General features: G+C 45.5%; 2 protein-coding genes and 1 non-coding gene across 8 annotated transcripts in view; 2 read left to right on the top strand and 1 right to left on the bottom strand.

Annotated features, from left to right (window-relative positions):
* Positions 1-18,801, top strand: part of LOC139386339 (huntingtin-interacting protein 1-like) — a 45,716-nt gene extending 26,915 nt beyond the window's left edge. Inside the window, exons 7-32 of one of the 3 annotated variants that reach the window (XM_071131870.1) lie at positions 301-362; positions 1,248-1,388; positions 1,673-1,730; positions 1,894-1,969; positions 2,260-2,409; positions 2,625-2,725; positions 3,016-3,088; positions 3,249-3,432; positions 3,628-3,716; positions 3,937-4,053; positions 4,242-4,253; positions 4,505-4,606; positions 5,478-5,672; positions 5,784-5,931; positions 6,172-6,258; positions 6,763-6,870; positions 7,206-7,342; positions 12,834-12,944; positions 13,101-13,159; positions 13,418-13,511; positions 14,395-14,495; positions 14,728-14,833; positions 15,049-15,172; positions 15,361-15,422; positions 15,497-15,614; positions 15,727-18,791. In XM_071131870.1, coding sequence (XP_070987971.1) covers positions 301-362; positions 1,248-1,388; positions 1,673-1,730; positions 1,894-1,969; positions 2,260-2,409; positions 2,625-2,725; positions 3,016-3,088; positions 3,249-3,432; positions 3,628-3,716; positions 3,937-4,053; positions 4,242-4,253; positions 4,505-4,606; positions 5,478-5,672; positions 5,784-5,931; positions 6,172-6,258; positions 6,763-6,870; positions 7,206-7,342; positions 12,834-12,944; positions 13,101-13,159; positions 13,418-13,511; positions 14,395-14,495; positions 14,728-14,833; positions 15,049-15,172; positions 15,361-15,422; positions 15,497-15,614; positions 15,727-15,737 — 2,626 coding nt within the window. In that variant the 3' untranslated portion in view covers positions 15,738-18,791. Of the gene's footprint in view, positions 1-300; positions 363-1,247; positions 1,389-1,672; positions 1,731-1,893; positions 1,970-2,259; positions 2,410-2,624; positions 2,726-3,015; positions 3,089-3,248; positions 3,433-3,627; positions 3,717-3,936; positions 4,054-4,241; positions 4,254-4,504; positions 4,607-5,477; positions 5,673-5,783; positions 5,932-6,171; positions 6,259-6,762; positions 6,871-7,205; positions 7,343-12,833; positions 12,945-13,100; positions 13,160-13,417; positions 13,512-14,394; positions 14,496-14,727; positions 14,834-15,048; positions 15,173-15,360; positions 15,423-15,496; positions 15,615-15,726 lie in introns of all 3 variants that reach the window. The other 2 variants (XM_071131872.1, XM_071131871.1) reach the window with 2 other exon arrangements.
* LOC139386447 (small nucleolar RNA SNORA16B/SNORA16A family) lies at positions 6,312-6,487 on the top strand. Its single transcript, XR_011629047.1, has one exon. It is a non-coding gene; the product is annotated as a small nucleolar RNA SNORA16B/SNORA16A family (small nucleolar RNA).
* Positions 18,802-23,343: 4,542 nt separating the features above from the next.
* Positions 23,344-24,494, bottom strand: part of LOC139386346 (protein yippee-like 2) — a 22,374-nt gene continuing 21,223 nt past the window's right edge. For all 4 annotated transcript variants that reach the window (XM_071131882.1, XM_071131883.1, XM_071131881.1 and 1 more), the window contains one exon: positions 23,344-24,494. This exon is cut by the window's right edge and continues 2,237 nt beyond it. The gene's annotated coding sequence lies outside the window, so the exon portion shown is untranslated.

The raw sequence follows: 24,494 nt of genomic DNA, 5'->3' as shown, positions 1-24,494 counted from the left end.
GGGCTGGATCTATAATGAGACATAATAATAACCCCCAATGTTCCCTTTGATTATGATTACAGGTGTTGAACATGACAAGAAAATGATGAATAATTTTTTGTTATTGCCTTTTATTAGACTCCATATAGAGCATATGACTGTTGTTATATGTATACAAACCAACTCCGGGTCATTGCTACATGGGTCTTACAGCCTCTGTATGTGTGATGTGTAGGCTATGCCTCCACTTTACATGCTGTGAACCCTCGAATCCAACACCTTTGTGTGTGTTTGGTGTGTGTGTGTGTCCTCTCACTACAGCTTCCAGTTGACAGTGGAGATGTTGGACTACCTGGAGTGTGAGCTCAACCTCTTCCTGGGTGGTAAGCTATTTCTCTTTTATATTTATATATAGATGTCATCTGCAACCGCGCGTATCACACACAACCTGGTTCTAGCTTTTATATGTCAGGGTCATGTTCATCCGTGCACACAACGGAAAACATTTTGCAACCGAAAACAAAAATGAGCGTTTCTTAAGTCCAGGTAGTCCCTTTTTTTGTTTTTGTCCATTCTCTTCCATTTGAGGCATAATGAACATGACCCTGGTTTTGGCGTCATAGGCTACGTCCCAATAGCCATACTATCATACCACCTAGAATGTGTGCCCAATACATTGCTTCATTGAAAGTAGCGTACTAGCATGGACATTAAAACAGCTATACAGTACTCTCCTGTCTCCCTTCCACTATAAGCTCTTCACAAAGTAAAGCACATATTTCATATTCCATTTGTCTCAACATGATTGCCCTTCTGCCTCTGTTTGAACACTCTCAGTAGGACTCATTTCTACCCTGTCTCCTCATGTCACACACACACACACACACACACACACACACACACACAGAGAGAGACTCTTTGCCTCCCATCAGGAGAGATGTTTTGCAGGCTAAAGCATCACGTCACCCAAGAGCTGAGAGCCCTGACTGTGTGTGTCAGGGTTTGGCTGCACAGGAAACTACACCTCTGTGTGGAGGGAACGACTGGGTCTGTAGGGACTGACATCAGAGCAAAGGAGATGGAAGGACTGAAAGTGAGCTGTAATGAGAGAGGAAGAAAGAGACTGTTGGAGTACATACTCATTGGTTGATTGACCGACCACCTGCGTGCACATACACACGCACGCACACACTGTGTGTGTGTGTGTGTGTGTGTGTGTGTGTGTGTGTGTGTGATGATCACTGATATGTGCGTGTCCACCCTTGCAGTGTTCAGCTCTCTGGACATGTCGCGGTCTGTGTCGGTGACGTCGGCGGGCCAGTGTCGCCTGGCTCCGCTGATCCAGGTCATCCTGGACAGCAGCCACCTGTACGACTACACCGTCAAGCTGCTCTTCAAGCTGCACTCCTGTGAGTCCAACACACACGCCCCCCGCTGGACAAATGACAGAGTGACAGCCTGAATACCTCACACTTGGCTACTAATCTAAGGGCAACAGTTTTTCCTGTGATCTTCCCAGAAAATCTGTGGCTATTCCAAGGGCACATAATTCTCATAATTTTCTTGGTCATATCATAGGCTTAGGAAATGCCTAAAACCTGAGTACACACACACTCTGTAGTACATTCACATTCTCAGTAGTTTCACAAACACACACACACACATTCCAAAACTGTTTGTCTGTCTGTTCCAGGCCTTCCTGCTGACACACTCCAGGGCCACAGAGACCGCTTCCAGGAGCAGTTCAAGAAGTCAGTTCACACACAAGTCATGGACCGCGTCCCAATTGGCACCCTATTCCCTATGTAGTGCACTAGTTTTGACCAGAGGTCATAGTGCTCCACCACCTGACCTAACTAAGTTGTGATGATGGTGGAGTGTTTCATCGGTGTGTGTGTGTGTCGTCTCTGCTAGGCTGAAGAGTCTGTTCTACCGCTCCAGTAACCTGCAGTACTTCAAGAGGCTCATTCAGATCCCACAGTTACCTGAGGTAAGAGTCCTCCTGAACTAGCCTGTAGATTAGACAGGATCTCTGCTGTGTATTTTCAAGTAAATACTGTATAATTCACACACATGAACATAGTCTCCCATTTTCTCTGTTGCCCTTGCTTGCTCTTGAGAAATTTGGGCCCAGGTTGCTGTTCAGCTACTTGGGTTAAGTGCTATACAAATACAATTTGATTAATTATGCTCGCGCTCTCTCTCTCTCTCTGTCTCTCTCTCTCTCTCTGTCTCTCTCTCTCTCTGTCTGTCTGTCTCTCTGTCTCTGTCTGCTGTCAGAACCCACCTAACTTCCTGCGGGCGTCGGCGTTGTCGGAGCACATCAGTCCCGTGGTAGTCATTCCAGCTGAGTCGTCCTCCCCCGAGACGGAACACATGGTGGACCTGGTGACAGAGGACCTGGTGGATACCGACATCCCCGTCCAGCCGGTAGCCCATCTGAACATGTCCCATTACTGCTGTCTTATGGGGCGACGTTTGTAACATGCCTTATTGTGTGTGAAAGATTAATTTCGTGCACTAGCTGACACAAAATATGCCATGTTACAGACAGTGCCCTTCCTGTGCTCTGTCAACTGAACCTAATGAAACCTAAAGCCTGTAGAACGACTGTGTCTCTGTCTTGCTGTGTTGGTTCCGACTAGGCTGCTGTGGTAGAACCCAGGTTCGACGACCTCTTTGGCACGTCCGCCGCCACGGACCCATTCAATTTCAACAGTCAGAACGGGATGCGCAAGGACGACAAGTAAGACACCAGAACCAAACTGCTGCACTCTGGATGAGCGAATTTGACATTTGTAGGATATCCTTGGTCTGTATAGATTGTCACACAATTCAGACCACACTGACCTCCAATAGAGGTATTCAGAGGTATTGAAAACCCTGCAGCTTTCCGTCCCAGAATACTTTGCAATGGACAACCGAAAATACACTTTTGTCTTTGGCCACATCCAGGCATTTCTCTCCCTGTTTCGGACTGTTTTCCTCTATTTGGTGCCTAATGAACACGACCTTGTCCTGTCCTGTTTCCATTAGGGACCGCCTGATCGAGCAGCTGACACGGGAGATCCAGGCCCTCAGGGAGGAACTGGAGTCCTTCAGATTGGAGGTGAGGAGGGGGGGAGGTTTAATGAGGCACTTAAGCCACTACAGAGGCAATTCTCCATAATGCCTGAACTTCTGAGTGTGTAAACACACTGTTGAACCAGAACACGCTCTCCCTCCTCTCTTTCTGTCTCTCTTTCTCTCTCTCTCTCTCTCTCTCTCAGAGTGGGCGTCTGCGCCAGGCGCTGCGGGGGCGTGTCGATGAGCTGGAGGCGGAGCTAGCAGAGCAGAGCCACCTGAGGATGCAGGCGTTGGGAGAGGGCGAGTTCCTGCGGGCGGAGCTTGACGACCTGCGCCGGGTCAAAGAGGACACGGAGAAAGAGCAGCGAAGCCTCACCGAGATCGAGAGTAAGTCCAGGGACAGCCCGCCAGACAACCCCAGGCCTCAAGATTTACATGAGTCACTCAAATATCTTCTTACTGTACCTTCAGCTGATATCAATGCCTACATAAACTTTTTGAATTACGTGTGCATATCTCAAGTCAGGATTCAGCCATCTGACTGTTGTGACAATAACAGCTCTGTCTGTCCGTGTGTCTCAGGGAAAGCGGTGGCCAACGAGCAGCGCTACGTCAAGCTGAAGGAGAAGTACACAGAGCTGGTGCAGAGTCACGCTGACCTGCTGAGGAAGGTAAGCCCATCCAGACCCCTTACGATCGAAGAACCTCACCCCTCAGAATCATGGTGCAGGCTTGCTCCTACCCCTCTCAGCCAGTCCCGTTTAGGCTCCCTTCCCCTTGGAAAGACACTTCTAGCAGCAATGCTCACACATTTCTTCCACATTTCTTGTTTACAATTCTAAAAACTCTTCCCTCAGCTAAAACTGTCTGTGTTTCTGTTGGTGGCTTCAGAATGCGGAGGTGACTCGTCAGATGACGGTGGCGCGGGCGGTTGAGGACGAGATGGACAGCGTGAGGAGAGAGATGCATGAGAAGGTCAAGGCTGCCAAGGAGGCCGCGGAGAGACGGGTGAGGGCGAGACACACACTCCCACAGGGATGCACACTCTCCTGAAATACTGTGTGTTTACAGTATGTATCACCTCTTTCTGTTTTCTCTCTCCCCTTTTTCCCCCTCTCTCTCTCCCCTTTTTCCCCCTCTCTCTCTCCCCTTTCCCCCCCCCTCTCTCTCTCCCTCTCTCGCTTTCTTGGACACAGAGGACTTCAAATGTAATATACTTCACTCCTTCATAATACAGTACATTTTCAACTTTTTCTCCGTCTGTCTCTGATCATTTAATTGTGTAACTGAGATGCCTTGCTGTACATGTGGGATTTAGAGAGGTAGAATAGACGGAGGTAGAGAGATGGAGGCCTAGCAAATAACATGCGTCTCTGTTTCGTTCTCTCTTTTGTCCTCCCACATCTCTCTCTGTTCTCTCCCCCGCCACGCTCTCTCTCCTGCCTCTGTCTCCCTTCAGGAGCAGGAACAGGTGGAGCAGCTGCAGGAGCTGCAGAGAGAGCTGATCTCCAGCAGGGCGGCGCTAGACACCCTGAAAAGCACCATGGCCTCGTCCCAACAGGTAGCCAACTTTCTAACCTAAAACACCCTTGCGTCCTCTACCCAACCGTACACTCCTCATATCCTCTCCACCCTAAACACTCACCCAACAGTGCATTCCTCCTCTCCACTCTACCCCACTTGAACTCACCCTGACACCTTCAAATTGTCTTTACTCTGTTTTCTGTCTTTACATTCCACAACTCCATGTTACTCTTCGACCCATCTCTGTCTGTGTACGGTGCCTGTGTGCGTGTATGAAATTGTGTGTGGAGAGGGTTGTGTGGAGAGGGTTGTGTGGAGAGGGTTGTGTGGAGCGTCAGTGCAGACCTTGATCTCTGCGTGATCCCGACACTGTGTAGTCCTACCAGGCCATGAATGTCCAATTACCATTCCTCCTCTATATCGCCCATCCCTCTCTCTACTCTCCCACTCCTGTCAACCCCTATTTCTGAATCAACTTCTCTCTCGCCCCTTCTCCTTCTCTCTCACATCCACTCCCTCCTGTCCTCACACACATGCTCTGTCACTTTGTCACACATCTCACTTACAAACTCTTTCTTCCCGTCTCTCGTTCATGTTCTTGTTCACATGCTCAGGGGGGGGCACAAACAGGCGAGGGAGAGTAGAAGAATGGCAGTTGTCATTTCCACATCTCATAGCACTTAGGGCGTTGTCTTTTGAAAGGTGTTATTAGGAGTGTATAGTGTGTGAGCCTTGTCGTTCAGTTCAGCAGGGAAACGGAGATATGTACGATCCTAAAATACTGTGTATGTGTGTCACACTCTCGTTCTCCTCTTCTCTCTCTCTCACTCATTTCCCCCCCCCCCCCACTCACTTTCTCTCTGTATGTCTCTCCCCCCTCATTCACTTTCTCTCTCTCTCCGTCTCAGTCGAGTGAGGAGCTCAGTTCTCAGCTCTCGACTGTGGAATCGGAGAAGGTGGAGCTGGCGGAATCCTTGTTGAAGAAAGAGGAGGAGCTTGCAGGCCTGGGGGAGGAGCTTGAGCGTGTTCAGAGCAGCCTGGCCAGTGAGAGGGAGAGCGGCGTGAAGACTGCCGAGGCCCTACAGAACCAACTCAATGAGAAGGTGTGTGGCAGCTGTTTGTGTGCGCCTGTGTGTCAGCCTCTCAGTGTGTGTGTGTGTGTGTGTGGTGTGTGTGTGTAATATCTGATTCTCTCACTGACCCTATGTGGATAGGAGAGCAGGGAGCAGGCCCTGGAGAGCCAGCTGGTGGCAGCACGCTGGTCCGCCCTACAGGGGACTGTGGAGGAGGCAGAGAGGATAGTCCAGGACTCACTGGCCCAGCTTGACGACCCGGCACACATCAGCTGCACCAGCTCTGCAGGTCAGCCCCTAACCTTCTCCAACCTCTTCTCCAACCAACGGTCTGTCCGTCCGACCGTCTGAGTTGATGCCACATTGTGAAACCCATGCTGGATGTGTGTGTGATGCCTCAATCTACTTGTACATGTGTGTTTGTGTTCCAGGGTGTGATGTAGGATGATGTCCCCTCATAATAGTGTGCATGTTTGTTTGTATGGTGGAAGATGCCTCCCCCCTCACTGTGTACCCTCGTTGTGTGTAGACTACCTGGCGTCCAGGTGTCAGGCCTCTCTGGACTGTATGGCCAGACTTCACTCTGCCAGAGACGGCTACCTGGCAGACAACACAGGTCAGACTCAGAACTTACTCCCCTAGTCAGCTTTGTGTCATCACCGCCTACTTTCAGGCACCTATCGAAGCAGCTGCTGTTCTTGTGTAGCAGAACAAGGTCAAAAGGCAGCCAAAAAATGTTACTTTCACCTACGGCCGCTGTGCAGTAAAAATAAAGGAAACTCTTGAATGAGTGGGTGTGTCCAAACTTTTGACTGGTACACATGTATATTATTTGAAGAAAAGTTCCTTTTTCCGTTTCTTGCCCACATGAAAGATCTAGATTTCTATTGTCTTATTTGATTTCTTCCCAATAGAAGAAAGTAAATATAATTGAATATGTTGCAGGTATTCATTATTTTCTTTGTGGACAGTGGAGGTTGATAGTAAAGTGCTTCTTTATAGCTAAAATACCGGGGTTTTCAGCATTACAGCCTTCAAGGACTTGAAAATTAAAGTAGCATATCCTGTTGATTGTGTTTAGGCTTTATAGTAGTTTGACCTTTGACCCTTGGTTCTCCAGGTGTTTCAGAACTGGTGCGGGCAGTGACCCATCTTGCCCACCTGGTGGGTGACACCATTGTTCAGGGCAGTGCCACCTCTCACATGGTGCCAGTGGAGCAAGCGGACGGTGAGTGTGAGCTGTCCCTGTGTCTTTTCAACTGAAATGTGTACTCTCACATCCAGGACAGGAATGTTCCATGATTTTTAAATAAAGTTTGATTTGAGCCATGTCTAATATAAAATAAACTCTACATCCCTATATACATCTGTTAGAGAAGTACTGACAATGCACAGACGCAACGATAGCCTAGCCTGGTCCCCGATCTGTTTGTGCTGCCTGTCACCGGGTGACAATGACCATCGGCGTTGGGAAGACTGCACAAACAGATCAGAGACCAGGCTAGCGGTTAGCCACCTACTTCCTCTAAGTCTCCATACTGTGTCTGTATCTCCCCCCCACAGCGTTGTCAGACAGTGTGAAGGCGTGTGGGGCCGAGGCCCTGTCCCTGCTGGGTCAGATGAAGGAGCAGGAAAGCCTGGCTACGGCAGAAGGCGCCATGCTGAGGGCAGCACTGGATGGCATCCTGGCCACCGCAGAGGTCAGCCCAGTCTTTATGGTCATACAAGTATTGTTGCTGCTTTATTCTTAAGAGTAAATATGAGTACATGGTACAGTTTAGGTGCAAATTACAGTAATTTGATTTCATAAAAACATTTGATTATTATACCATTACTAGCCGATTTAAAAGGAGGAGGAGAAAAACATAAATTTTATACTATGCAGTGCCCAGGTTAACGTTGATACTAACGATACAGAACCATTGAAAAACCTCAGTCAGGCTGCAGGGATGAAAGGATTCCTGTATAAACTAGAATAGACTACATGTCCATTTTTTGAACTAGAAAAAGACAACAAGGCTGTTAGTAAACACTTGGCATCTCATCAGAAGAAGAATCACAATCAAACAATCACAAGTTGACTACATGTTCAAAAGATTCTGTACTATGCCTACTGGCAAGAATGTCAATCTGCTTTCAGCCCTGGTATCTATCAACAACCTACCTCTTGCTTAAAAGCTGCGATATCTCTTACTGCGTATCTCTCTCAAGGTATCCCTGGCGTTTGGTGCTGCGTTATGTACACGTCTTCCACAACCGAGACATCTACACGACGCGGGTCATAGGCGATCGTGACAATGATCCGATCCATGTTCCTCTCTGCAGTAAAGGGTTGTGTGTTATCACAAACGGCATCATTTGGCAGGGTTCTAGCATCGGGGTTGATTTCTGGATTGAGGCTGCCCACCGCAAAGTAGAGTCGTGTGGCCCGATCAATTGCTGGGAGTAGCCCCTCGGTGTTCCCAAAGTAATGGAAGCCATAATGCAGCGCGTGTGCGTTGAATCAAATGACATTTTATTTGTCACATGCGCCGAATACAACAAGTGTAGGTCTTACAGTGAAACGCTTACTTACAAGCTCCTATCCAACAATGCAGTTTAACAAAATATGATTAACAAATAAAAGGAACAGGTAATTAAAGAGCTGCAGTAAAATAACAATAGCGAGACTATATACAGGGGGTACAGTACGGGGGCACCGGTTAGTTGAGGTAATATGTACATGTAGACAGAGTTATTAAAGTGACTATGCATAGATGATAACAGAATAGCAGCGGTGTAATAGTCTGGGTAACCATTTGATTAGATGTTCAGGAGTCTTATGGCTTGGGGGTAGAAGCTGTTTAGAAGCCTCTTGGACCTAGACTTGTGTAGTGGAAATTTCCTGTATTTACCAAATCATGAGAGCAAACCACCACACAAGTCGAGAGTTATCATAAAGTCCATCTTTAATTATATGAGCTCCATCACAACCCTGTGACTCTCAGATCAATTCAGTGTCTATAAATGAATTCTCTGAGAGGGCTTACAAAACAGTTCTTAGTATCATTTATAGCCAAGACACACCCATCTCAACTCACATGACGAATAACAGATCTTAGGAACAGTACAAAGGAAGACTTTACTTGAGAGAGGAGTATCCCATAGCCAGACAGCATTAGCTATAAATTATCGTTCAGTTTTTGGTACAACATATTACCAAGACATTAGGATATATATCAATTGTCATTTTAGACACTCCCATTCTGGACAAGCTCACGGAGACACAGTGACTGGCACACAGACATTGTGGAGCCAAGAGATAATTGGTTCCCCCTCAATCGATCCATTCACATGGTTTAAAAGATATGTTTACATATGAAGACAAGCTTGACCTCTCCCCTCTCTGCGGCCCAAGTAACTGAACCCTGACAGAGAACAGATAACTGCAACCGGCCAACAGTATTATCCAAAAAATAGACATTCTAATGACATATCTCACATAAGCATGAAATAAAATAAATAAAACATTTTATTTATAAATGTTACCTAAATAATTCTGATTCTGCCACGACACTTGGCGCTCCGGTACCGCTTGCTGTAACGTTGTGTAACCGGTGTGAAATAGCTAGCTAGTTAGCGATGGTGCGCGCTAATAGCGTTTCAATCGGGTGACGTCACTTGCTCTGAGACCTGAAGTAGTTGTTCCCCTTGCTCAGCAAGGGCCGTGGTTTTTGTGGTGCGATGGGTAATGATGCTTCGAGGGTGACTGTTGTTGATGTGTGCAGAGCCCAGGTTGGTAGCAGAGAAAACAGTCTATGACTAGGGTGGCTCGAGTCTTTGACAATTTTTAGTGCCTGACACCGCCTGGTATAGAGGTCCTGGATGGGTGGAAGCTTGGCCCCAGTGATGTGCTGGGACGTACGCGCACTACTCTCTGTAGTGCCTTGCGTTCGGAGGCCGAGCATTTGCCATACCAGGCAGTGATGCAACCAGTCAGGATGCTCTCGATGGTGCAGCTGTAGAACCTTTTGAGGATCTGAGGACCCATGCCAAATATTTTCAGTCTCTCGAGGGGAAATAGGTTTTGTCATGCCCTCTTCACGTTAGTTTGTTGGTGATGTGGACACCAAGGAACTTGAAGCTCTCAACCTGCTCCACTACAGCCCTGTCAATGAGAATGGGGGCGTGCTCGGTCCTCCTTTTCTTGTAGTCCACAATCATCTCCTTGGTCTTGATCACATTGAGGGAGAGGTTGTTGTCAGGGCACCACACGACCAGGTCTCTGACCTCCTCCCTATAGGCTGTCTCGTCATTGTCAGTGATCAGGCCTACCGCTGTTGTGTCATCGGCAAACTTAATGATGGTGTTGGAGTCGTGCCTGGCCTTGTAGTCATGAGTGAACAGGGAATACAGGAGGGGACTGAGCACGGGCCCCTGTGTTGAGCATCAGCGTGGCGGATGTGTTGTTACCTACCCTTACCACCTGGGGGTGGCCTGTTTAGGAAGTCCAGGATCCAGTTGCAGAGGGAGGTGTTTAGTCCCAGGGTCCTTAGCTTAGTGATGAGCTTTGAGGGCACTATGGTGTTGAACGCTGAGCTGTAGTCAATGAATAGCATTCTCACATAGGTGTTCCTTTTGTCCAGGTGGGAAAGGGCAGTGTGGAGTGCAATAGAGATTGCATCATCTGTGGATCTGTTAGGGCAGTATGCAAATTTGAGAGGTTCTAGGGTTTCTGGGATAATGGTGTTGATTTGAGCAATGACCAGCCTGTCAAAGCACTTCAGATATGCGTCAACCAACAGACATGTGCGTCTGTGTGGCCGTTGGTGGTCAGCAGTTGAGCGACCCAGTAGAGCAGCTTGAGGCCGTGACGTGTATAGCTGTTGCCCAACTCTATGGTTCTCAGGTCATTGATTGATTGAAGAGACTTGGACCAGGGACAGCAACTGGAGGACAGAGCAGACCAGGCCTTTTCTGTCCATGGTGAACGTTGGTGTAGCTTGAATCTTAGCTGGAATCTGGATGATTAGGAGTGCAGATCTGGTCCCCAACTCACCATTTTATGGAAGAATTTGGGTATGTCCTAACCGTACTTACTCAATCAGTTATGGGGATGAGGAGCAAACTCCCATGTTTATTGTCTTGGTAATAATGGAGGGCACGTTAAATTTGTTCAAACAGTAGTTAGTTACAACATTCAAGTAGATCTAAATGCATATTCCCACGAAACTGATTGAGATCAAGTGGTTGGCCTAATTTGGTATTTGTGAATATTTATTTGAGCCAATATGTGTAGGCATAGGCAGATGTTGCATAGAGGATGCATTTATGCATATTTTAATATGGTATTATTCAATGATCTACTGCAGGACAAACTTTGATTGAGAAATGATGACATTTATTTATTTTTATTTTGCGATCCGGCACCTAAAGAAATGTCAATAGACCACTGGTTAGGTCCCAGCATTTGTTGGGGACTGGTGTCCACCGGCGTTTGTTTTATGTCTTAGACATGGGCTCTTGTTTGCCCCTTGGAAGTTTTATGATATAAAGCTTTATGTGAAGAATTAGTGCTGCTGTCCACTCTCTGGCCTGCCACTCTCTGGTTGTGAAATTCACTGACACGGTTGTGACATACGGTTTTGACATACCTGACCTGCAAACTCCTGTTACCTACAGTACCAGTCAAAAGTTTGGACACCAGATACTCATTCAATGGTTTCTCTTTATTTGTACTATTTTCTACATTGTAGAATAGTAGTGAAGACACCAGAACTATGAAATAACATGGAATGGAATCATGTAGTAACCAAAAAAGTGTTATATTGTATATTTGAGATTCTTCAAAGTAGCCATCCTTTGCTTTGATGACTGCTTTACACACTATTGGCATCCTCTCAACCAGCTTCATGAGGTAATCACCTGGAATGCATTTCAATTGACTGGTGTGCCTTCTTAAAAGTTAATTTGTGGAATTTCTTTCCTTCTTAATGCGTTTGAACCAATTTTTTGTGTTGTGACAAGGTAGGGGTGGTATACAGAAGATAGCCCTATTTGGTAAAAGACCAAGTCCATATTATGGCAAGAACAGCTCAAATAAGCAAAGAGAAACGACTTTAAGACATGAAGGTCAGTCAATCCGGACTCTGAAAGTGTAGTCGCAAAAACCATCAAGCACTCTCCTGAGGACCGCCACAGGAAAGGAAGACCCAGAGTTACCTCTGCTGCAGAGGATTCATTTATTTGAGTTACCAGCCTCAGAAATTGCAGCCCAAATAAATGCTTCAGAGTTCAAGTAACAGACACATCTCAACATCAACTGTTCAGAGGAGATTGCATGAATCAGGCCTTCATGGTTGAATTGTTGCAAAGAAACGACTACGAAAGCACACCAATAAGAAGAAGAGACTTGCTTGGGCCAAGAAACACGAGCAATGAACATTAGACCGGTGGAAATCTGTCCTTTTGGTCTGATGAGTTCAAATTCTTGGTTCCAAACGCCATGCGAGAAGTAGAGTAGGTGAATGGATGATCTCTACATGTGTGGTTCCCACCATGAAGCTTGGAGGATGTGTGATGGTGCTTTGTGTGATGGTGCTTTGCTAGTGACACTGTCTGATTTATTTAGAACTCAAGGCACACTTAACCAGCATGGCTACCACAGCATTCTGCAGCGATACGCCATCCATCTGGTTTACACTTAGTGGGACTATCAAAACAATTTTGTTTTGTTTAACACGTTTTTGGTCACTACATGATTCCATAGGTGTTATTTCCTAGTTTTTATGTCTTAACTATTATTCTACAATGTAGAAAATAATACAAACCCTTGAATGGGTAGGTGTGTCCAAACTTTTGACTGGTACTCTAGGTCTACTAAATTTACCACAAGTCCACACCCTGCAATCATTCTGAGAACCTCAACTTTTTCATAATGCCTATTTGTGCACATTTAAACCAGGGGATGTCATCATGATAAGATGAGTCTCAGTGCCTCTTATCCTTTCAACGAAGTATGTGACCTGTGGAGGAGAGGTCACAACCCTGCTTATGATAGAAGTTGAACTTGGGCACAGGGAGGGGGAACTGACCTATGTCCTTTAAAAATATTTTGCCGAAATGTCAAACTGACAGCATCTAGGGGGACCATTAAAAACAACATCAATGCCCCCTCTCTTTTTCTCTTATCTCCCTCTCTCTGGTCTGTAGAAACTGCGTCCTCGGGGTCTGGAGCTGCAGCAGGGGGAGCTGGGAGATCTGGTGGAGCAGGAAATGGCCGCCACATCGGCCGCCGTGGAGTCAGCAGCTGCCAGGATAGAGGTAACCAGCTCAACGTGTGTATGGGTGTGTGTGTGTATCACCAAGGAAGACCCAAACTAAAACAGAAATGTGTGTGGGAAAAGAATCCTCTGGTTTCATTTTACAGTAGTACCAACCAAAAGGTGTCTAATTTCCTCTATTGTATACTATTGACAGGACATGCTCAACAAGTCACGTGCTGTCGACACAGGGGTGAAGATGGAGGTCAACGAGAGGTGAGTCTCCCACTCCTGGGTTGTGTTCATTAGGCACCGATTGGAAGAAAACGGACTGAAACAGGGAGGGACTCCCTGAACATGTCCAGTAAGAAACGCACATTTTTTTTCATCCCCTTTTACATTGTTTTCATCGCGTGCCCTAATGAACACAACCCTGGCTTTGAGAATCGCATAACTTTCAAATGAGTGAAACATATCAAGATGTGTTGCGCAGTGGAGATGCTGAACGAATGTGTCCCCTATCGCCCCACATAGGATCCTGGCCTCCTGTACAGACCTGATGCAGGCCATCAAAGTGCTCGTGCTGTCTTCCAAAGATCTGCAAAGGGACATTGTGGAGAGTGGCAGAGTGAGAAACAGAAACCTATCATATGTGCATAATAATATAATATACGGAGTGGCTGCTGTTCCGGCTTTTCTGGAACCTGACTTGCCGGGTCTATTGATATGGCCATTTATGCACGTGCTGTATTGTGTTTTATGTAGCTGCTGCCTTCTCTGCTGCCAATGTAGCTTCTGCTCTGTGCTCCCACTATCACTTGACGTGGAGGGAGAAACGTCATATTGTACACTAAAGATATGGCCGACATGTTCCATCTATGCATTCCATGCCTCAAGCTTTTTTTCTTCTCCAAGGTGTTATGGCTCAAACCTGTGTGCCTGGTCCCTACTAGCATACCCCCTTCAAAGGCCCCTACTACCATACCCCCTTCAAAGGCCCCTACTACCATACCCCCTTCAAAGGCCCCTACTACCATACCCCGTTCAAAGGCCCCTACTACCATACACCGTTCAAAGGCCCCTACTACCATACACCATTCAAAGGCCCCTACTACCATACACCGTTCAAAGGCCCCTACTACCATACACCATTCAAAGGCCCCTACTACCATACACCGTTCAAAGGCCCCTACTACCATACACCGTTCAAAGGCCCCTACTACCATACACCGTTCAAAGGCCCCTACTACCATACACCATTCAAAGGCACTTACATCTTTTGTCTTTCCCACTCACCCTCTGGCACACAGACACAATCCATGTCTCAAGGCTTAACAATCCTTTAACCCGTCTCCTCCCCTTCATCTACTCTGATTTGAAGTGGATTTAACAAGGGACATCAATAAGGGATCATCATAGCTTTCCCCTGGTCAGTCTGTCGTGGAAAGAGCAGGTGATCCTAATGCTTTGTATACTCAGTGTATATTCCAATATAATCTTTTTTCCACCAGGGGGCAGCATCCATGAAGGATTTCTATGTCAAGAACTCTCGCTGGACGGAAGGCCTGATCTCAGCCTCCAAAGCCGTGGGCTGGGGCGCCACAGTCATGGTGTAAGTAGTATCACCCTTTCTCTTCTAACTTAACCTTGTATCACAGCAGTGTTGTTACCTCTCCACAACACCATTGTGTTCTGGAATACACTCATTTAGGCCAGAAGATTTTCCTGACTACATGACCTGACCAGAAAAAAAACTCCACCCTGTGCTGTATAGCCTATAACCGTTGAACTCGAAGCATGATGCACTACAGTACCCATAATGCTCTGCGTAATATATCCCATAGAGATGCAGCAGACCTGGTGGTGCAGGGCAAGGGCAAGTACGAAGAGCTGATGGTGTGTTCGCATGAGATCGCAGCCAGCACTGCACAGCTTGTGGCCGCATCCAAGGTGAGACGGTACTTCTTATATGTAATGATTTGTGGTAACTGAAACTCTGTGCTTGTGCGTGCAAGCCTGAGACACTCACTCACAACCGGATCTACACATGCCAAGTTAGATCGGTCTCATCACTCAGTGTGTCAACCATATCTCTACATGTGTTTAAGACACACCTGTGACCCATTTCCGTTGGTGACCCATCCACTCTCTGGTCTGTTGGGCAGGTGAAGGCAGACAAAGATAACGCCAACCTGGGCCGCCTGAAGCTGGCATCCAAAGGGGTCACACAGGCCACCGCCGGGGTTGTAGCCTCCACCAAGTCCGGGAAGTCCCAGATCGAGGAGAAAGGTGAGTGGATTAACAGTAGCGTGCCCGTGGATTTACACAGTGAGCGATCAACGTGAGATGTATTGTGACTGAAATGTTTTGTGAGCGAATGCTGAATTTCTTTCTCTCTCCTTTCTCTTCATATGTCCCTCCCTTTTCTCTCTCTCTCTTTTCTCCATCTCTCTCCCTCCTATGACTGTGTGCTTCAGACACCATGGATTTCTCCAGTATGACCCTCACTCAGATCAAGAGGCAGGAGATGGACTCACAGGTAAGAGCAATGTGGGGTGGCTGTGTGTGTGTGTTACAGGTCTAAGTAAACCGTGTTTTTGTGTGTGTTGTCAGGTTTCTGTTCTAGAGCTGGAGACAAAGCTGCAGAAGGAGCGAGAGCGTCTAGGGGAGCTAAGGAAGAAGCACTACGAGCTGGCCGGGGTGGCCGAGGGCTGGGGGGAGGAGGACGAAGGTGCGTATGTGTGTCTCAACGTGATTACGCAGAGGCACTATGGCAGAAATGGCGATTGTGTATAATTGGTTGTGTTGAAGCCCAGTCTAATATCCCTCTTTTCTCCTCACAGGTACAGGTTGAGGTCTGCTCCCCACCTCTCCTCCAACCACAAGACTAACTTCTCTCTCGCTCTGCCTCTTGCCCCATTTATACACTCTCTTCGGTCTTTCCCTTTATTTTTTATCTTTTATGAAAGCCAAATAAAAAAGGTGCTTTTTAAAAATTCTCTTGTTTCCAGCTGCTTCTAATTGGACATTGATGAGGAGGGAAAGTGGCGGGATGGATTGACTACCTGCCTGGGCCCCTTGAGAAATACCACACCAGCTGATGGTTCCTCTGTCTTCTACCAAGTATTTATTTCAGTTCTCCAACGGTTCACTTTATCCCAGTCGGAGCACCACCAGTGTGACTGTGGAGCGACCCACCGCGAGCACAAGTTCTTCACAACCAGACATCCTGGAATGCATTGCACAAGGGCCAATCCCTCATGAGAGGGAGACTTGACTGATTGCCACATAGACCCCACCCCTTGCCCTCCACCTGCCTACCCATGTCTCATCAGTGCAACGAAAACAGGTGTTTTTTTTCTCCCACTAAACGGTTGTGTTGTTATTCTAAGTGGTAGGGGTTGTTAACTTGCACCCTGTGTTAGAGGGAGAGCTAACTCCTTCCCTCCCTCACTGCCTCCCCACTTTTCTTTTCTCTTGGATCCTCTTTTTCCACTCACTGTGAGCTTTTACATCTCTAGTAGTCCAACCCAAACCCCATCTAAGCTATACGCCCACCGGGATACGGACTTCTGCCTTTTCGCCTCCTGTTTTAAAGACCATGATGACTGTTGTTGTTGTTATTATTAGAGTTGACTGTTTAGACGCCCAGCTACCCTGTGGATACCAAAAAGCCCCGACCCATTTAATGGGGTTTAGGTTTGCTAAAGGCACAAGTGTAGCGTGTCTGAGCAGCCAGAGGACTGTTGCTGGAGTTGAAGCTAGAGATTAAGTTGTGTGTGTGTGTGTGTGTGTGTGTGTGTGAGAATGTCTGGGGCTGCTTTGAGCCCCTGGTTGTGTTCATTAGGCACAACACGGATGAAAAGGTAGTACCTAAACGTGTCCAATATGAAACACTCGTTTCCACTTTCTAAATGGTATGCTACGCCGTGTCCTATTGAACAGGACACTGATCATGCTGGACCGTTAATTGGCTGTGTGGCTCTGGGCTTCTTGGTGTCTAGCGTGGCTGGAAAAAGGACTTCCATAAGCTGACGTCTGATAATTTACTCTTCTCCGAGGCACCACCCCTTTTATTGATTTGAAAGGAATGGACTTGTGTAAGAAATCTGGTGGGAGTGAACAAGTAATAAGCAGAAAGGCAGGGAATTGTAACGCAGCCCTACACACCCACACTGCTGGGTTCTTATCAGCTTCCCCAGACGACGTAGCTGTAAAGCCTAGAAAGGGAAACCGACAACTTCCATCTGTCTACAGTAGCAATAACACCTGGGCTGTGTTCATTAGGCACCAAATGGAAGAAAACAGACTGAAACAGGGAGGGTATACCTGGACCTGTGTTATATGTTACATTGTCACAAGAGGGCAGTGTTGCACCGCAGAGCTACCACATTAGAGACTCTATCATAAATTCTCCTCGCCTGTCTTGCCAGTGGTCACTACTGCTCTTCAATCTGGCTTTATGAAAAGATATGGGAATATCGTATGTTGTTGAGTACACCATGAGTTAGATTAGTAGGGTTTCATTCAGTATTTGTTTTCCTTTCAAATACTTTAGCTGCGCTTGATTGAGCTTGCCTGGTGCAATGGAACCAATGAAAGAGTCCCAAATGTACTTCAAAACACGCCCATCGGGCACTCCAGTCAGGCTCAATGAAACGCAATGATATTCAAGAAGTATTAAAAAAAAATGATGAATCCTCTTTGGACCCTGATCTGGTTTAATCACAGTATACTGTCTCTGTGTGTGATGCTCTTTGAGTTTGTCTTCCTGCGTGTCTTAATGTCCCTTTGAGGTTTTATTATCCTGCTCTGCTTTTGGTTGTTTTATATAAAAAGTTGTGACACTGGGTATTTAATGGTGATTTAACGTGTACTTCCTGGTTAGTGACCTCTCACCCTTTGGTTTTTGCCTGTAGTCCAACCAGCTCAGCCAGCCTTTCAAACTGCCGCTCACTGTAGTCGATGAGAAACACACAGTACTCAATAACATTTAAATAATGTCTTTGTATGATATACTAAAAACTATGTATCTGCGTATAATTTTTTCCGTTTTTAAAATTAAATATTTCAACTTTAATATGACAAGCTTGTTTTTGTTGTTGCTCACTTCAATGCAGACTGATCAAGGTAAGCTGCCACCAAGTCCTTGAAATGTTCATGAATATTTAATGTTTAAAACCCTTAAGTGATTAGGAAAATCTATCATTCAAATGATTGAGTGACTCGTGGGTTATTTCCAGATGGCCCATCCCATTCCTCTTTTAGGACGTTATCTCATCATGTACTCTTTCTAAGGATTCTATGTGATGTAATGCACTTGGGGAGAATTATTATGAAACATTTTAATCATAGTGATTGATACAGGAGCTGTAGGATGGATGTCTGGCTCTGTACTGTTAGGAACGGTCAAGAGTGGATTGTCTAACATTTAATAATTGTTTAATGTAGCAAGATGAACTAAGTTCCTTCTGTGTGAGTTGTACAGTAATACTGTTATATAAGCGTGATTAATTGTGGACGGAACACATTTGTTTAATGTCAAGACAATGGGACTAAAGGTGGGTGGGGGGGGGGGGGGTGGGGGTCAAACCATACCTTTTCATATCACTCAATCAATTCAGCACAGTTTTGAATAGTAGGGGTATAGTATTTACACAGTATTAACATCCATCGCAACCATTGTTACTGCTATACTATAGTATACAGTATGAACAGTAAGACTGGAGAAAGAACATATCCTCTTTCAATGTTCAGCTAGAGCCTTTGTGGAAAGTATTGATTTGATTTCTTGCATGGAAAAACAAAGTTGTGGTCCTTTTAACTGTCTCCCATTGATCTGAGAGTAGACTAATGCACCAATATCCTGCTTTCTTTTCCACTCATTAAAGGCCTGTTTACAAATACCAAGAAACGTACCTGATTCAAGTCAATTCCTTGACATCTATTTAATAAGACATTGCTGCCAACATCAATGCCCAAGAAAGTACACTGTTGGTTAAAGTTATGTACAGCCGTTTAGCATTTGTCTTCGTCATTCTTTGAACACCACTCCTTATTGTAACACAAGGCTTCTTTGAGGTTACCTGTCATGTAGAACAGGGAATCGTGTCTGTCTGCACTATTCGTTATATTTCTGTCTCATGGAATAGACCACAGTATCCAGCTGTGGATTTCAAAGTGGAAATTGAGTGTGAATCAAAGTATATAATCTGAGACAAATGTGGAGATTACAACCATCTCTAATCTAGAGGGGAAAGGATGAACTACAGAGGGTAGTGCGTACGGCCCAGTACAGCACCGGGGCCAAGCTTCCACCAATCCAGGAAGTCAGAAGTCAGAAGAAGGCCCTAAAAATTGTCAGACTCCAGCCACCCTAGTCATAGACTGTTCTCTCTGCTACTGCACAGCAAGTGGTACCAGAGCGCCAATTCTGGGTCCTAGAGGCTTTTAAACAGCTTCTATCCCCAAGCCATAAGACTCCTGAACAGCTAATCAAATGGCTACCCAGACTATTTCACTCTACTGCTACTCTCTGTTATTATCGATGCATAGTCACTTTAATAACTCTACCTACTTGTACATATTACCTCGACTAACTGGTGGCCCCGCACACCACTGTACTGGTACCCCCTGTATATAGCCTTGCTATTGTTATTTTACTGCTGCTCTTTAATTATTTGTTACTTGTATTTCTTATTTTTTTAATGTATTTTTCTAAACTGCCTTGTTGGTTAAGGGCTTGTAAGGTAAGCGTTTCACTGGAAGTTCTACTGCGCCTGTTGTATTTGGCGCATGTGACAAACACAATTAGATTGGATTTGAACCTGCATTAACTGCTGAATCAGTTTTTTTTAATCTCCCACACACTTCTATACTGCATACACAGACAGCAGTGCAGTACCATTCTTTGTGAACAGGTGTCAGGCACTACATTTCCTTTCTCTGAGCACTGTACTGGTACTGCACTGGTACTGTACTGGTACTGTAGGCCTCAGCTATGGCTGATCTGTGTCCTCTTCCTGCCTGAGACCAGACCCGAGCACCCAGCGAAGACATCTGACCAGACACACACACACCACAGTGTCTGTATTCCTTTAAAAATATATATATATATATATTAACCAGCGTTTACCCAATGTATACAGTCGTTTTCAATTGTTCATTATTAATGTCCTGTACAACACTGTGGAGGATGCTGTTTGCTCAGCTGTTGTTTGGCTGATTTGTGTTGTAGGCTTATGCTGTGTTGTGTTCTCTCTAATCCATTACAAGCAGGGAGGGGGAGGTGGACGGGGAGGTGTGATGCATGGCTCCAAGAGAGGCTGAGCTATTTTTAGTTCCCTGCGGTTGGTTGGGAGCTGAGCAGGCGCTAGGCTCTATAAAAAATCGAGAGAGCTCTCCCACTATACTCCGACTGAGGGTCTCGTCATGATGCCTGGATGGACCCCATGTCCTAAACAAACAACACATCCATTCAGATGCTCCCTAGTTGCTGTCATCACAGATGTTGATCTTGACAGGGTTGTTTTTTTTGTTTTCTTGTCATCTGAAGTAAATGAGGTCTGGGTCATTTTATCATATTTTAGTTATCAGATAGTGACTCTGGTTCTGTTGCATAGTGCTTTGTGTATATGAGAGAAACGATATATCCCACTGAGGAAAACTGGACAATGACAGTAGAACAACGCCCTTAACAGCACGTGCAGAATCCCAATATAAGATGGAGTCTAATTAACCATCACATGCTAGCTCATTTACAGGATGCGTGTTATCAGTCAGGAGTTTTTTTCCTGACCACATGACCTGACCAGGTAAAAGTATTTTTGTCTAGCTGTGTCACAAGACTTTATTGTAGAGTTGACCTTTTCCTCTACTTGGAGCCAGGAGTTGCTGTAGTCTTTGTGTGCCTTTACAGGGTTAAAGCCCTAAAAAGGAGCCCTTATTGTGAAGCCAGGCCATGTGAATGTAATCACTGTTCAATGTTTGTGTGAATAAGGGTGTCAGCCATAGGAACAATAAACTATGATCAAACCCAGCCTGCCTCACTGGAGGTCTTTTGATTACATTGTTTTTGCTTGCCTTGCACATTGAACAAAAGTCATTGTGCATAGTTAGAGGCAGTTTCGCAAGCCAATGGTAACTTCCTTCATACTGGACGCAGAAATTGTATCCACAAGTTCATCTGTCTCTGGGGACGTAGATTAATTTCCAAAATCCTGAAGTATCTCTTTAAGAGACTTCAGTAAATGTCCAGTGACATGAGGTCACTGGACAATAAAATAAAGAGCCGTCTCTCCTCTAAGAGCTGTGGTTCTTGAAAGCAAACAAACAAAACAGCAAATGATGCTGCTTTCTCAGGGGCGATGATGTTTTCACCAACACAGACTGAGACGGAGTGCCTCCTGTTCACTGGACAGCTTTTAGAGGTTAGCCGAGTCCCTGGTGAGTTCCTTATGGTGAGATATCACACCAATATACTCTTTAACAAGTAGGGAGGCAGTGTTGCTGTTCGTTTTTATAAACTCCCAATGAAAACCATACATCTTTAAGAAGAACAGAGGGAAAGTTACCAGCAACAGCTCTAGTCACAGTTCACAGGCATAGGACCGTTTTGAGTGTTGTTTCTCAATCTGTTCACAGAAAGATGATTTGACGCTTGTGGGTTTGTCGTGAAGCCTTGTACGGCTGAAAGAAGACGCAAACGATCAAGGCAATGAATTAAGTAGAAGGGTAAACTACATTCATTGTGTTTTCTTTCTCTGCTATAGATAGTCTGTGTGGGTTGGTTTCTGTCCTCAGGCCGGGGCAGGGAAGCAGTAGGAGCAGTGAAATGTCAGGAAGCGAGTCCTAACTCGCCCTCTGCATCGGCTGTGGTCTGTACGGAGAAGACTGGCTGATTGACGGGATGGTCGGGGGAAGTGATGATCACACAATGATATGAATGAACAAGTCCAATCATTCATTCAACCTCTTCAGATGTGTGCATCCTCTTTCTGTAATTGGGTGGCACAGTATGTGTAGTAGGCAGGGGGTACAACTTTGGTTTTAGAAGTGGGAGGGATCTATATAAGACATGGTGGTTGGAACCAAAAATCTCAAATTTGGACTCATCAGACCAAAGGACTGATTTCCACCGGTCTAATGTCCATTGCTTGTACTTTAGTAGAGATTTCTTTGCAGCAATATATTTATATGTAGATACATATAAATAGTGTAAAAACAATGGCAGCTTCACCTTATCTATAGCAGCTCTGAGGACTGGCTACATAACCACTTCTAGCCTCATCAAAAGCAAATGTGATTATTTTAGCTCAACCCATGCTGTTTTAGTTGAAACGGGAACAGATTTTAGGGGAGAGTGTGTAGGCTGATGTCACACCTGCAAATTGTCTGTTTCTGTATATCTCTTACCTAGACCCTCCTTTCTCACTCTCCCTCTCCTATGCTTTTCCTCCCTCCCTTCTCCCTCGCTATCCCTCTCCTTTCACTCTCTTATCCATCGCCTCTCTCTCTCCTTCCCCTTCCAACTCGTCTCCCCTGGAGGAGGGTTTCCAGGGGAGGCTTGGTGCCAGGCTGAGAAGGGGTTCCGCTGCCCGGCCGGTCCGCCTCTCTTAGATCATTGCAGCAGATGTTGCTGTGTTTTCATTGGGCCCTATCTCTTAGCAACCGCGCAGGCTATTTTGTGGAGCTGTGGCACGGTGGTAGGAGCTGGTGTTGTGCACTGTCTGTCTGTCTGGACCTGGCCTTTACACCCTCAGACCAATGGGCCATAAATATGGCGTTATGAAACAAACGGATAGAGTTATTCTGTACTATGAATAAAGAAAGGAAGCACAAGGCATTTGCGTCACCCATGTGCTGCTTAGTTTAACCTGTGGCAGCAATTGCGCTTGTCAGCTATTAACCCAGAACTGTAAGTACGTGAGCCATACTGTATCACTCACACAGCCTTCGTGAAGATACTGTGTTGCCTACTACCAGGGGTGCAACTTTCACTGGGGACGGGGGGACATGTCTCCCCCCATAAATTCTTTAATTGCATTTTTGTCCCCTGGAGTTTTGTCATTGGAATGTGATACAAAATGAGGCAACAGTGTGCTTTAGGACCACGCGGCCACCTCCGAGGAGTTGGGTAGGCTGTTTGGAGTGTTTATCCGACAATGTAGAAAGACCCTAAAATGAGTAGGGGTGTCCAATCTTTTATCTGGTACTGTATATGTTCAGTGTATCAGCATAGAATATGATAGTGACATAGGCTAAGGACAGACCAGAGCTATATATATACAATATATATACACAAGATGTTATATATATATATATATAGCTCTGGTCTATACTTAGGCTATCATATTCTGTCACTATCATATTCTGTTCTATACAGAAGGAACATGGACCCTGATACTTGATACCATATGGTGGTATATTCAAGACCAACATAGCACGCAGAACACATCCAATACAGGTATCAAGGTGATGCTTTAATTGACCAAGTTCCGATGATATTGTCACTCCTATCTCCTCCTTTTACAAAAGACACTAAAATTAAAACATTTTCAAAGAGTAAAAAAGTAGTAAATATTGTTCAACCGACGAGGGCTATACCAGAGAAAGCATGGCAAGTATCCAAATCATATGACGATCATAGATAAGAGACAATACATATTACTATTTACATTTAGTAACAGAGACAAATTTACATATTATAATTTATGTATACAGTGCCTTTGGAAAGTATTCAGACCCCTTGACTTTTTCCACATTTTGTTAAATTACAGCCTTATTCTAAAATGTATTAAATTTGTACAAATCCTCAGCAATCTACACACAATACCCCATAATGACAAAGCAAAAAAAGGTTAGAGTTTTGCTAATTTATAAAAAAATACAAAACAGAAATACCTTATTTATATAAGTATTCAGACCCTTTGCCTTGAGACTCGAAATTGAGCTCAGGTGCATCCTGTTTCCATTGATCATCCTTGAGATGTTTCTACAACTTGATTGGAGTCCACCTGTGGTAAATTCCATTAATTGGACATGATTTGGAAAGGCACACACCTGTCTATATATAAAGGTCCCACAATTGACAGTGCATTTCAGAGCAAAAACCAAGCCATGAGGTTGAAGGAATTGTCCATAGAGCGCAGAGACAAGAATGTGTCAAGGCACAGATCTGGGGAAGGGTACCAAAACATTTCTGCAGCATTGAAGGTCCCCAATAACACAGTGCCTCCATCATTCTTAAATGGAAGAAGTTTGGAACCACCGAGACTCTTCCTAGAGCTGGTTCCCCAGACAAACTGAGCAATCGGGGGAGAAGGTCCTTGGTCAGGGAGGTGGCCAAGAACCCCATAGTCACAGACTAGAGCTCTGAGTTCTTCTGTGGAGATGGGAGAACTTTCCAGAAAGACAACCATCTCTGCAGCACTCCACCAATCAGGCCTTTACAGTAGAGTGGCCAGAAGGACCCAGTCCTCAGTAAAAAAACACAACAGCCCGCTTGGAGTTTGCCAAAAGGCATCTAAAGGACTCTCAGAGACCATGAGAAACAAGATTCTCTGGTCTGATGAAACCTGGCACCATCCCTACGGTGAAGCATGGTGGTGGC

This window comes from Oncorhynchus clarkii, chromosome 27 (genome assembly GCF_045791955.1).
Source record: "Oncorhynchus clarkii lewisi isolate Uvic-CL-2024 chromosome 27, UVic_Ocla_1.0, whole genome shotgun sequence".
NCBI classification, from domain to species: domain Eukaryota; kingdom Metazoa; phylum Chordata; class Actinopteri; order Salmoniformes; family Salmonidae; genus Oncorhynchus; species Oncorhynchus clarkii.
This window is presented reverse-complemented; position numbering and strand designations above follow the sequence as displayed.